General features: G+C 38.8%; 1 protein-coding gene across 19 annotated transcripts in view; it reads right to left on the bottom strand.

The window, feature by feature from the left end:
• Window positions 1–6,470, bottom strand: part of stxbp5l (syntaxin binding protein 5L) — a 207,934-nt gene extending 201,464 nt beyond the window's left edge. For 11 of the 19 annotated variants that reach the window (XM_056242089.1, XM_056242095.1, XM_056242098.1 and 8 more), the window contains exon 1: window positions 5,597–6,469. In XM_056242089.1, coding sequence (XP_056098064.1) covers window positions 5,597–5,764 — 168 coding nt within the window. In that variant the 5' untranslated portion in view covers window positions 5,765–6,469. Of the gene's footprint in view, window positions 1–5,596 lie in introns of all 19 variants that reach the window. The other 8 variants (XM_056242082.1, XM_056242087.1, XM_056242084.1 and 5 more) reach the window with 1 other exon arrangement.
• Between the last annotated feature and the right edge of the window lie 8,317 nt (window positions 6,471–14,787).

Raw genomic sequence — 14,787 nt, 5'->3', positions numbered from 1 at the left:
CGCTTCATTTTTACAGCCGAGTGGAAGCGTTTTTTATCGCGATGGCACATTTTCCGTACCGTGAAAGCCCTCGCTCAATTTCATCATTCGGAATAAATGGAGGCACGTTAGATACGGTTACCTTAGTTGGCGCAACAAGCGGTGAAACAACAACAAACTCTCCACTTACCACAATTCCATTAGTTATCAGGCGGCTAACTTGAACCTCTTCCTTCACAAAAACGACCACAGCTTTGTTCATGCCATGCGTGAAGCCGATGCAATATTCCGATGCAATACCTCTCCAACAGCCAGCACATCCTCCACAGTCACACCGGTCTCAAGAACACACCTGACGCCGTGACGAAGGGAAACAGGTGGTGCTACGAAGAAGGACGTCATCCTGATTCCAAACAAAACTCTATAAGAGTCAATAGCTACACGTCACTTCAACACACATCTTTTTAGATGTCATTCCTCTCAAAGACAGAGAGAGAGGACCTTTCTGGGTGCCCAGAACCTCTGAATTGAGAAAATATACTGGGATCTTGGAGATACAATGGATGATGGTTAAAAATGCATAATACTACCATTCAAAAGTTTGGGGTTGGTACGATTTAAAAAAAAATGTTTTTGCAAGTCTCTTATCCTCACCAAGACTGTTTATTTGAGAAAAAAAAAGAGTAAAATCTGTAATATGTGAAATGCTATTACAACTAAAAACTCTTTTCTATTTTAACATTTTAAAATGTAATTTATTTCCTGTGATGGCAAAGCTGAACTTTCAACAGCCATTACTCCAGTCTTCAGTGTCACATGATCCTTCAGAAATCATTATGCTTATTTTGGTGCTCAAGAAACATTTCTTATTAGCAATGTTGAAAAAAAGTTGTGCTGTTTAATATTTTTGTGGAAACTGATACTTTGCAGGATTCTTTGATTAATCATTCATACAATTAAATGTCTTTGCTGAAAAAAGTATTAATTTATTTTTAACAGTACTATATTTCAGTAACTATATTTTGCTTTTCTGGAATATTTGAATATACATTTATATACAGTATTCTTATATTAAACAAAGGGGAAAAAATGTAAATCCAAAAAGTCAATAAAACAAAAACAACAAAACAAGCTTCCACTCTACCATTTGTTTACCATTGTTTGGACACAGCAATGTTTTAAAAGAGTTATACCCTTCAAGAAGTTTAGCACATTCCTAGGATAGAAGAATTCACTCTGCTGAATCTATAAACAGTGTTGATGATGAAAAAATCAATCTACAATGTAGAGACGTGTTTCTCTTTGGTCGAGTGAGCACAGCTTTCCTGTTGAGAGATGAGGATACATGCAGACAGAGCGGGCTGCTCGCACAAGCAGCGCTGCCACTGCAGTCTCAGAGCACTGAGGAAGAGGAACAGATTCACAGTATCTACCTTGTGTTTTGTCATTTGCAAGTGCGAAAACTGATTGCTGATTGGCTTAAAAAACAAGTTCCCTCCTGTTTTTTTTTTTTACCTTTCATTTTGATGTTACATACACATTCACTTTTTTTCTATTTTTCCTCTATGCCTTTGACCCTATTATTACTGTGTGCATGCCAGATCCCTCCTGGAGTAGAGAGAGACATTCTACCACACATGAAACATGACAGCCCGTGACGGGAGTTGTTGTCAAAGCTCATAATTCAGTTGAGTGATCATAACCAGAAATGGGTGTCACAGTGTGTTCTTGAGCACATGAGAGGGTGTTCGGCAGTCTATTTCAGATCTGAGTCTCCAGAGAACTGTCTCTGTCAACATCCCAAACAACCCAACCCCTTTGACAGTCCATGAGGCATATACTTGTCCATAGAATAATAACTCATACAATTCACCATTGCTTATGTCTGCTTATAGGCCAGATTTAATTTTCATTAAAGGGGTCGGTACATTTGAGTTTATCGGATATAAAGTTTACTAAGCAACCCCCGAAAAGGAATAAAGTCTGTATATATTTGTTTACTGTTAGTTGTAACAAGTGTTTTTGTGTAATTCGCTGTGTATGTTGTATGTACAAGAGAGAGAGAGAGAGAGAGAGAGAGAGAGAGAGAGAGAGAGAGAGAGAGAGAGAGAGAGAGAGAGAGAGAGAGAGAGAGAGAGAGAGAGAGAGAGAGTTAATGGATAAGACTTTAATGCGCACTTCTTGTACTGTGTTTTATTCAGCTCTAACAGTGATTTTCTGGAGTGAAAACAGACACTTCATCTTGTGTGATGTACAATAAACTTCATAAAACTCATCAATAAAGTTGTTGGCATCATTCAGACGGGGTCCGCTACAACAGGCTTGTAGTGGATAATAGCAAGGTGACAACATAAGTTATAACCATAATTAAACTAAACTATACCTTATCTATCTCCATGCAGCATATATTCTCTGGCTCTGTAGGCATTATAGTCCGACTCCGGTTTGAATTGAGCACCGCTGACATTTCAGTGCATAAGATTATCCTGTTTGTTTGTTGCATGATCTCTTGAAGTCCCACCCTCTTCTTGAAAGGGGGCGTGAGCAGCAGCTCATTTGCATTTAAAGGCGTCCTCAAAAAGTGGCAATTTTAACATGCTATAAAAAATGATATCTGGGGTATTTTGAGCTAAAACTTCACATACACACTCTGGGGACATCAGAGACTTATTTTACATCTTGTAAAAAGGGGCATAGTGCCATTTAACAGTGATTGGCTCATACAAGGAATTACAATAGTCCAGATTTACAGAAATAAAAGCACTAACAATCTTCTCCAAGTTACTAGATGACAGAAACGGTTTTACCTTTGCTATTGATCTCAGATTAAAGAAACAGGATTTAACCACAGAGTTGATCTGTTTATCAAATTTCAGAGAGTCATCAAACTGCACCCCAAGATTCTTAACCACCGATTTGCAGAATGGAGATACATTTCCCATATTAGAAAGATTTTGGGAATCAGAGCTCCCAAACCAAATTATTTCAGTTTTGCTTTCATTTAAATTAAACAAATTCCATAATTTAACAAAAAGTTTAGTAATGACTCAATTGACCTCCTGTCCTGTTTTCATAGATGTAGGTACACCTGAGTGTCGTCAGGTAAAATGGGTAAATTATCAATGCCTTTGAAAAATAGAACTTTGAAAAATAGAACCTAAAGGTAACCTAAGTAACATATAAAGTGAAAACAGAATTAGACCAAGAATAGAACAATGCGGAACACCACAAATCAATGAAGCAGATATGGAGTAAAGTTGACCAATATTAACTGAGAAGGTTCTATTAAAGAGAAAAGATTTAAAACATTCAAGAGCCATACCCCGAATACCCACAGTCTTTTCTAGCACAACAATGGAACAAAATCATTGAAAACAAGAGCCAGAACAAAATAATACTTATCGACTTTTTTATCTGGGAAATCAGATACTAGTTACACTTCCATGGATATGGAAAAGACCTACAGCACGCAGAAATTTTAAAATATGCTTAAAAAAATATTGTTATACACTTTCATGTTAGCTAACTCTCAACCCTTCTCTGTTTATTTCCATCTTGTTAATTTTCTTTCAAATCAATTTATTCATGATACTAGGCCTACAGTTTAAGTGCGTGCTTCACAAGGGCATGTTTCTGAAACTCTTATATACATTTAGCTATTATTATTTTTGAAATAGGCCTACTTAATCTTAAATTACAACACAGGTATATTCAAAAGTTAGAAGAAAAAAACGGCAGTGCATAGTAATGACCCATGTTCTACCTCTGTGGGGAAATACATCCTGACAATATCTGATTGATTACCTCATTTTATTTAGCTGATGATTAATTATAATATATCCAATCTGTTAAGCTTCAATACATTCTGTGAATCGGATATTAGCGCCAACTAAAGGGATGAAAACAAAACAAAAAATATTCGGGGACGTTGGACCTGTATAGCCCGAGTCTCTCACCATATTCCCGGGGAGAGCATAGCAACACCGCGGTCCCATCACTATACATGGTGAGAACAAGGCGTGTGCCCGTCGGCAGTGAATAAATGTGCTGCGATGGGAATGTTTCACAAGCAGCTTTATAAAGTGTAATTTCTGCACGTGATACATTCCTGCACTTCCATTCAAACGGTACTACTATCGTTCGTTCGTTCATTCTTACCCATTTTCCGCTGTGTAATTTGCTATGTTGGAGAACACACGTCCATCCTCGATCGCTCTACAAAAGATTATTTACTCCAAATTTCGAGCTCGAATCGAACCGATTCAATTGGAGGCAGAATCGCTACAGTCAGTTTCCACCATCCCGACCGGCTGGGTTAGGCCCTTAAACAAATCTAAAAATAGCTTTAGGAAAAACCACAGCAAAGCCCGGGGACTACGGCAGGCATCCCGAATTCCCGATCGCTTTTTATGTAGCGAAGACACCTCGGTTATGTCATTGATTTCCTATCACTTGACTTCTTCACTTCTGAACATCTCCCTTCTGAACATCTCACTCCTGAGCATCTCGATAGGATAGATAGATTATAGATAGATAGATAGATAGATAGATAGATAGATAGATAGATAGATAGATAGATAGATAGATAGATAGATAGATAGATAGATAGATAGATAGATAGATAGATAGATAGATAGATAGATAGATAGATAGATAGATAGATAAAGCAAAGTTCAGTCCCTAAAAAAATATATTTTTGCATTCCATGGGGAAAATCATACTGGTCTGAATTTTTCTGGTCTAATGACAGAATTTTGACTTTTTTCATGAATTCTTCAACACATCTGGTCTTGCTGATGTAAAAGGTTTGGGACTGGATTAAGCAGTAGTAGTTGAGTCATTTTGAGGGAGCCAGAACTATGTTTAAATGTGAACACCACGAGTCCAAAGGTTCTGGCTCCGTTTTTTGGGACTGAGAGATTTTGGGAATCTTACCACTGGCATGTTTGTTTTGAGCTGTTAACGGCTGTTTACAACTGAGACAACTGTTAAAGGGATAGTTCGCCCAAAAATGAAAATTCTGTCATCATTTACTCACCTTCAAATTGTTCCAAACCTGTATGAGTTTCTTTCTTCTGTTGAACATTTTTCATTTTGGGATGAACTATCTCTTTAAGTGCTGGGAACTTAAAGGGACATTTCATTTTGTCATAACTTAGTCATCAGCATGTTTTTACAAACCTGTATAACTTTATAATGTCTGAGGGACACAAAATAAGAAAAAAGAACATTTGAAGAATGTTGGTAACCAAATAATTGTGGTTACCATTGACGTTGTATGAACAAAAACACAGGTATTTATCAAAACATCTTCTTTTATGCTCCACTAAAGAAAGTCATACATGGTTGTGAGGTTGAGAAAATGACAACTGAATTTTCATTTTTTGGGTGAACTATCCTTTTAAGGTATACAATCTGTGGTTTACTATGTCTGTATACTATATCTTTGTGTATATTGTGTCTGCTGCTGGTGCACTGCAATTTCTATTGTGGCTCGATCAACAACAGTTCTCCCAACATCTGCATTGATTAGCACAGGCCTCTTTGCCAAAACTAGCTTCACATCTCTACTGCAATGACAGACAAGCCCTTTGCGACAATCTAGAGGGGCACCCACCTTACAGATCTGGAAGTGCTCGGACATCAGCGTTTCCTGGATCTCCAGTTCGCGCGGTGTTGGTGCCGCACTGGGGGTCCCAGCCGCACTGCCGCACGCGGGAGATCCGCCTGGATTCACAGGCGATGAAGTGGTCAACCCGTCCAAAACCTTCCGGAACTTCTTCATCTTTATCCTTGTGTTTACACTTCACCGTTTCTCTTGGAAAATCACAAAACGTGCCGTCGAGACGCTTAAAACGGCATAGGAGATGATGCAGCTTCAGGCGAATTCAGACTCCTCGTTTCTTCTTCCTTTCAGGATTTTATGTGCACAAAAAGTCGCAGAAGAATCTCATTTTCCAAAGCAAGGCTGATGATCACAAATAAAGTAGATGAATTGGGGGGAAAGGCGAAGAGAGGTTCAGTGCGCATTAAAGCCTGAACCAGGCTGGAGAACAACCAAGAAACTTCATGGCACTTACGCAGGACGGTAGCCTATCGCATCCAACTAGCCAACATTCTCAGAAGCCATGCCAGAAACATATCAAAGTACAATTGACTTTGGTGAATGTATTATTATTATTATTATCGAGACTCAATAGCGGTACACACCAAAACTCACGCTGAGCGTTTGTGGTTTGGGATCCCAGGCGCAGAGGAGACACGCTGCAGAGAAGCAGCGTATAGCGACGAGCCAACGTCGAAAATGGATCACAAACTGCCGGGAAAAGAAAGAAAATTCACGGCCTGACAGATTTTCTGTGAAATCCCCTTCTCTATTTCTTTCTTTTGAGTTATTTGGGAGGAGAGGAGGCGAGTACCCTCGACCCGAACCCTGAATATCTCCCGCAGTCGAGTGCGAGCTGCTGTCCAAGGTGCTGAATGATTGAGCGAAAGAAAGCCACACCCCTCTATGTTCTAATTGGACCATGTGCCACGGCCCTACTGTAATCCCCGCCTTTAGGCAGCAGCGATTGGACCATGTGCTTCAGAAACCACAAACAATGAAATAGTTATTTAATTAATTGCACAATTTTTATTAAACTTAATATTACTTTTAATGCACCAAACTAAGCTACAAAAGTTTTGAAATTCAAATGTACCGTCATTTTTCATGCCAATAAAACACATTCAATTTAACTGAATTTCAGAATTAAAAAATGTCCATAACATTATATTGGCCTCGAATTGGGCATCGGCATATCACAACGTCCAGCAGTTAATTTAATTGTTTATTTTATTGTTACACGACTAGTCTAAAAACAACTGAAAAACATTAATATTCGCTAAAAAATACAGTATTGTACAAACAATTGAAAAATGAAATGTTAGACCAAACTAAGGGAGACACCTCAAAAGCGGAGTATGGTTGCATTATTGTTCTCTGGTTATGGCCACACACTATCCATCCTGTTCATAATTCCTTTGAGAGGCAGCGGTGGCCTCGAGGGGGCGCTGTGATGTGCATCTCGCAGATGCAGATTACATAAGCGCTTACATCATCTCTCCCATCGGCACGGTTTATTCCATTGAGGTCTTTTCCCCTGAAATCTGCTCATGTTGGAGATACCTGCTCCAGAGATTTTGATGCTCATGATGCTCCTGTGAATTTTATTCGGAATCTTATGATTAGATATATTAGAAAAGAAAAGAACAAATAGAACAAAAGAAGCTATGATAGATCCAAACCTTATTTTTATATGTGCTTCATTTGTTGAGTGTGTTATATAGACTGAATCTGAATAGACTATAAATATATTCCATAGAACATGATATACTGAAGATTAAGACCAGCAGTCAACAGCTTTGCATAGACGGCAGGCAATAGTGACGCCAAAATGCAAGACAAAATTTTGTTTGTTGTCCTGTTTGGTTAAAAGCAAAATATATACAAATTATTTTTCATTTATAATTATTTAAAATATGTCTTTATTGTATATATATTCTGTTCTTTTGGATATTACGTAGTGTTCAAGTGTAGCTAGCTAGAAGGAAGCTAGTCACACCAAATATTGATTTATTTAGTGAAAAGAAGTTAAATTATAAATATATATATATATTTGTATTTAAAAAAATGCAGCATTTGTTCAAAAGTGCCTTAAAAATTTACTGTGTGCACACACACACACACACACACATTATATAATCTATTTGTAGGTGCCTTAAATATCATATTGTGTACTAAAGTGATTTCAATGTATTTCAAGTGCCTCAAAACCACTGACAGTCTTTTTTTCCCGCTCATCTCACCATAGCTCAACAAGGAACGACAAGACTAAAGAGGGGATTTCGCAATTATCGTGATTATAGGGTACAAATGTTATGCTTTCTAGCATTTTATCTTGACATTTTCAGTTATCTATTGCTTTGACTGTTTATAGGTTATAAAATTATAGATCGGGCTCAAGCTCCCCCAATTAACAGGCTAGAAGCTCAGTAGGCTGCCACATGTAATTGCTTTTTAAAACCTCTTCATTAAATACACTTTTCATCATGAATACCTCTTTATTGGCACATACCCCAGACAAGATTTTCTATGATTGTCTAAACTAAAGGATGGAATCAGAGTCTGAACTTAAATGGTGAGAGAAACAAATAATATATTTGTAGCCAAAACATTTATGGTCATTCTTCTAAATCTAATTCTAAATCCTTCTGGTTTCTCGTGCTAATGCAGCTTGTCGCTTGACAAACATCCCCACATGGACAGTTTATCTAAGTTATATTATTATGTGGCCTATCGCGAATGAGGCAAGCATGGTAGTGTTGCTAAAAGAACTCAGTAGGGGCCTTCTCCCTCTGCTGCTTGGTGGATGTATTACAGAGGAAATCCCTTTGTTGAGAGGATTTGGGAGTGAGAAAAAAGCTAAATAATCCTCTCCATCACTCCCTCAGGGTAAACAGCATCCAAGATAACGCAGCTGCCAAGACAACGGCACGGGGTGTGTGCTGCACTATGGGGCCGCTGCGTTAATCTTCCTGCTGAAACCTGCAGACACGGATTAGGGAACATGAACACGTCAGGTATCCCATAGTGCAATGCAGCTGGGGAGTTTTGACTTGGCATTACACTGATTCAAATATGATGTGGGAGAACATTAGTGAATAAAGAGAGGGATAATTTATTCACAAATTCAAAAGTATGAAATAAAACTAAAGCAGGGAAGGGTAAAGACTGCAATCTGCTTGAATAAATGTTATAGATTTGATCCCAGGTAAAAGTGACATATGGGAAACTGAGATACTTGTCATAGCCGTGCCCTTGAGAAAGGCACTTTACGCCATATGCCTCCAGGGTGGACTGTACATAAAATTGTTGTATTGTAAGCTGTTCTAGATAAAACATTCATGCAAAATGTTTATTGCAAATCAGTGTTTAGACTTTACTGAGCACCTAATTCAAAATGCATCAGTCTCTATTATGTGTCTGACAGTCCCATCAGCGCCAAAACCTTTTGGTTAACCCTTGGCAAAACCCTCAGGCAGATTATTTTCTATGTAGCTACACACACACCATTAAAGCTCTTATTTACTTGACTGTGGAAAGACTATCGACTAAAACGTAATTTTGAGCGTTACATTTTCTCCTATTCATATTTATACAAATGTCCTGTCTCTTATGTCTCATATAAAGGGTTAGTTCACCCAGAAATGAGAATTCTGTCATCATTTACTTCCCCTCATGTCTTACCAAACCCGTAAAACTTTCGTTCATTTTCGGAACACAAATGAAGATTTTTTAATGAAATCTGAGCAATTTCTGTCCCTATAGACAGCTATCCAAGTGACAATTTGGCGCTTCAAAAAGTTCATAAAGAGATTGTAAAACTGCACTGTAAAAAAATGTACATGTAAATTAACGGTAAAATACTGGCAGCAGGGTTTCCAGCTGTGTACCGTAATTTTACAATTTCATTACCGTAATCTAAATTACAGCTTTTCTATAATTTAACAGTAAAATACTGGCAGCAGGGTTTCCAGCTTTGTACCGTAATCCTGCAGTTTTATTACTGTATTCTAAGATACATATTCTTTATTACCTTTAATATCTATACTTGTACAAATAAGCTGGTATTGTAATATTTCATTTAGAATACTTTCCCAAGGGGACAAAAAACAGCTCAAGAGGGTATTTCTTATAGCACACAATTTATTGAGTTTAGTGACAAATAATCTGAATGCTTAGACAAACAAAGCAAATCATAACAACTGAACCACGTCCAATAGAATAATCAGTCTTTTTGTGTTTACATAAAAACAGCCTTTAAGAAATAGTGAATTTGCAAATTTATTTTAGTTTAATAAAAGTCAAAACCTGTATTTGGTACAGGAACAGGCCAAGAATGTGTTTGGGGTGTCCATTCCCCTAACAGCCTTTATGAAATAGTAAATGGTGTGAACATTTTTGAAGTTAATTTTAGTTTAATAACAGTCAGTCAATCGAAGTCAAAACCTGGCAAATATTTGGAACAGGAACAGGCCAGGAATATGCCGGAATCTTCAAAGTGATGCAGGTGTAGTCTGAAAGATTAAAAAAAAAATGGGGGGGAAAAAACTTTAAATAAACTTGTATGTTGTTTGCTTGTAAATAAAGTGTCAAAAGAACATGACAAAAAGCAACATAATGCTACACTACAAAAATAATGACTAAGAAGAATTTAGATTAACTTGAAGGAGAGAGTAAATGGGGAAACATTTTGAGCTTGAAGAAGAGGCGACAGGCTTTTTTAATAAGCAGCAGCATGGTACAATGATGCCCGTCACAAAAAAAAGGGCTTTACTGACTTAACTCTGGGTTGTTGTTCTTTCTAAACCCTATTTTAACTCAGTTAAACTTAAGAATCCACAATATCATAGCGTTTGGGTCATAAGCAGCATTCAAAAATCAATGGAAATGACACCACAAATATGCAAATAAACCCTATATTATGAGCAATGCTGAACATTAATCAAGATAACCTAGGATGCTGTTTATCTGGGGTTTAGAAATGACCCATGGTTAAATGGCTAGTTTACCCAGAAAATGGAAACTGTAATTACTCATCCTCATGAAGTTCCAAACTCGTAACACTTTTGTTTATCTTCGGAAAACAAATGAAGATCTTTTAATGAAATCTGACAACTTTCTGTCACTCCACGGACAGCCTTCGCAGCACTGTCAAGCATCAGAAAGGTAGTAAAGGCATCATTAAAATACTCCATGTGACTCCCGGGTTTAACCTCAATTTTATGAAGCGAAAAAGCCCACACAAAGTATGTTTAACACGCATGCGTCAGGGCGCAAGTGTTATTTTTTTCCCTGCACACAAAAAGGACTTGCGTTTCTTCATCAAACTGAAGTTAAACCGCTGGAGTCTCCTGGATTACTTTAAAGACCTTAACCCCCGGTTTCACAGACAAGCCTTAAGTTAGTCCCAGACTAAAATGCATGTTTGAGCTGTTTTCACTGAAAGAAACTTGCACTGAAATTTCTTAAAATATTTCAGAGCCTTTTGTTTCGACTCAAGATGCACACCAGTAAATGTTTTTTATCTATGGCATGTTTATAAAAGCTACTTAAATACCCTAATTGAACTAAGGCCTAATCCTGACTTAATCTAAGCCCTGTCTGTGAAACCGGCCATAAAAGTAGTAGTTTTGTAGGCTGTGTAGACAGAAAGATTTCATTAAAAAGATCTTCATTTAAGTTCTGAAGATGAACAAGTCTTATGGGTTTGGAAAGACACACACTTTAGTAATACATTGTAAAGCACATCTGAAATTAAAATGAAAAGAGCTTTCAGTAGTGTAGTGTATTGTAAACTGTTCTACAAAAAAAGCTGGTATACTGTAATAACTTTAATGGGAAGCAGCTACATAAATTAGTGTGTACGTGCAAATTTACTTACCTAGATGAAATCCCACTCGAAATCCGCAAGATTTCTCAGTAGAGAGGCAACCATTGGATTGACTGTGGAAGACTTTTTATTCACCACCTTGCCCGTCTTCTTGGAGACCACCTTGCCTCTGCAGGTCTTTGAACCTCTTTCTGGGTTTATTCCAACGAAGCGTCTAAAGACAGTTATATAACAAATTACCATTGAATGCAAGAATGATGCATCAAAATTCTTATGAAGATGAAAGGTGGTAAAAAAAAAAAAAAAAAAAAAAATCCAATAAGGACTTAAGTGTCATACCTTTGAAGAAACTCCAATGTGCAACAAGCCTCCTCTTGATACTGCAGGTTGAAGACGTAGTACACAGCAAAAAGTGTTGAAAGTGCAGTCAAAAATGATGACTGGTCACTCACAAATAACACGGCCTTCAAGGCTTATCATCCATCGTACAGCATTTGTCTGCTTTCCCATACCTAAAATAAAAACAGCAAAAACAAACAAACAAAATAGATAAATAAATATATAACAACAATAACGATAACAATACCATTGGCACAACTCATTTAAAGATCTGCTTTTGAGAAGACTTCATTGTAAATGGATATGGATAGTTCACCCAAAAATGTAATTCTGTCTTAATTTACTGCTGAACACAAAAGAATATATTTGGAAGCATGTTTGTAACCCAACAGTTGTGAGGCACCATTGCCTTCCATAGTAGGACAAAACAACAACAGTGTGGAGTATTCAGCAGAGCAAATTAATTTATACAGGTTTGGAACATGTGGGTAAGTAAACGATGACAATTTTCATTTTTAGGTGAACTATTCTTTAACAACTGTATACAAATTAGAAATGTTTTATTTTATTTTACTGTATCTTCCCCATTTGTCAATGTTTCTTCTAAACATACTAACCCAGTAAATTAAGACGAGGACTTCCAGGTAGAAGTTTCTTCTCAACATCAGCTGCAGATGCAGCAACCTGAAGAGGACACAATACACAAATCAGAATACATATCATCACTTAAAGGAGAACTCCGGTCAATAGGGTGCAAATTTTAAAAAGAGGATAACACGGTGTAGGCAACACCGATTTTTGTCGTTGTTCTCTGTACTGACAGCACTCCAAATTTACAAAAAAATGAGCTCAATGTTAAAATTGACCGGAGTTCTCCTATAATAAAGTAGAAAGTAGAAAACTAAATACTCACATCTGCATGCAACACCAGTCCATCTGCATGTTCCTGAAAATGGGACATTAGCTTGATATGCAGGTGTGCCATCTCTGTGTTTTCAGGCTGGGACAGGACATCCTTCACCTTTTCATTCTTTGATTTGCTTTTGAAGTACTCAACGATAGCCTTTCCGCATTCTGTCATGGACATGTCAAAGGCTTTCATAGTGCTCATATACTGTACAAAGCCAAAATAATAACACTGACATTTAATAAGTACATATAACTTCAAATGAGACAGACGTGTGCAATAGGCTTTATGCCGAGCGTCACGTGACCAAACAGGAAAACAGGTCTCATTGCATCCGCTTGTCAGAGAAAGTGTTAACGGCCGTAAGAACTAACTACGATATCTATGGATTTTTAAGGTAATCAGCTAACCTATTAAGTTCACTTTGTTATTGGTGTTTTATGCTGTTTAAATATCTAAACGTTAGTGTGAAGAAGAAAAATGTAAAAACTTTTAAATATCAATCTGCACATGCGAGGGACATTGGTTGTGCTCATTTTTGCGTGCTCCTTTTAAGTTATCTTGAGTAAAACCGCAAAAAATTTCATGAAGCACATACTAAAGACCTGAATCGGAAGCGATGTGACCTGTTTTCCGGCTTGGTCACGTGACGCTCGGCATAAAGCCTATTCACTCGTGCTACAGAACCTAACGTTAGCTGTTCCACCATCCCCCACCGCGTAAAAAAAAACATAGCCTACTGGCGAAAGGAGGTAAATTAAAAAACGTACTCGGTTACTAACGTAACCTCGGTTCTCTCTAGAGAGGGAAGGAGTACTGCGTAATAGCTTACGCTAGGGGGGAAAACTCTTTTCCGCGAGATATTGAAGCCAAAAATTATCCTTAATTTTTTATTAATGTAAAACGCTTTGCAGCAGCAAGCAGACATAGGCGAAACAGCTCGCGCGCCTATTGGTTGCTCTGCAGCAAATGCAGCAGCCTATCGAGAGAGACTCTGCGTGACGTAATGACCAATGGGGGCAATTCGCGCCCATATCGTCACGTCCCGCCAGAAGGGGCGTGGTCTCACCCTATAAATATGCTCGTTAGGCTGATACAAGCTGGTTTTTATCACTGAAGCGAACCAGAGCGTATTCCAAGCACGGCAAGATACGCAGTACTCGTTCCCTCTCTAGAGAGAACCGAGGTTACGTTAGTAACCGAGTACGTTCTCTTACGAGAGTATCTCTCGTACTGCGTAATAGCTTACGCTAGGGGAACACAATGCAACACGCCGTGCGTACAGGGATCCAACACCAAAGTCCCGGGGGCCGAAGCCCAGGGCTCATGTAGTGCATAATCACCATAAACTCACATAGAGTGTAGGAAGAGAGGCTGGAAGCGTCATTCCCTATAAAAAAGCACCCAGCGGGGCTATTATATGACAATAAAACGCGCAGCCAGGGTGAAAGCTTTCAGCCTGATCTGGGTGGCCATACGTGTGTCAACACTCATGGGGCTGCAGTAAACTCAGCATCTGGGCCGCACAGCGGGGCAGATAGCACTGAATTTTAGACCGCCAAAAGCTTAGCTTGTAAGGCGGGTACCTCCAGGTTATAGTATTTTATAAATGTAGACGGCGAGGCCCAGCCCGCGGCCGTACAGATATCTTGCAGGGAAACCCCGCTCGACCATGCCCACGAAGAGGCCACGCCTCTCGTGGAGTGCGCCCTGACACCCAAGGGGCACTGTAGGCCCTTCGCAGAGTAAGCGAGCGCAATGGCATCCACTATCCATCTGGATAGGCTCTGTTTTGAGGCGGCGAGTCCCTTGGAACACCCGCCAAACAAAACAAAAAGCTGCTCCGTCTGTCTGAAAACAGACGAGCGTGACACATAAGCTCTCAATGCCCTGACGGGGCAAAGGAGACTCGCATCCTCCTCCTCACTGAGAACCGGAAGGGCGGACAGGGAAATTACCTGGGCCCTGAACGGTGTATTGAGGGATTTCGGGACATACCCGTGCTTTGGTTTGAGAATGACCTTCGAGTCATTAGGCCCAAACTCCATACACGACGCGCTTACTGAAAGCGCCTGTAAGTCCCCTATGCGCTTCACTGAAGCGAGAGCCATGAGAAACACTGTTTTG

Source organism: Rhinichthys klamathensis, unplaced genomic scaffold (assembly GCF_029890125.1).
Source record: "Rhinichthys klamathensis goyatoka isolate OS25496 unplaced genomic scaffold, OSU_Roscu_1.1 h1tg000693l_1, whole genome shotgun sequence".
Taxonomy (NCBI): Eukaryota; Metazoa; Chordata; class Actinopteri; order Cypriniformes; family Leuciscidae; genus Rhinichthys; species Rhinichthys klamathensis.
The sequence above is the reverse complement of the archived record's forward strand: the minus strand, read 5'-3'. Positions and strand labels throughout refer to the sequence as shown.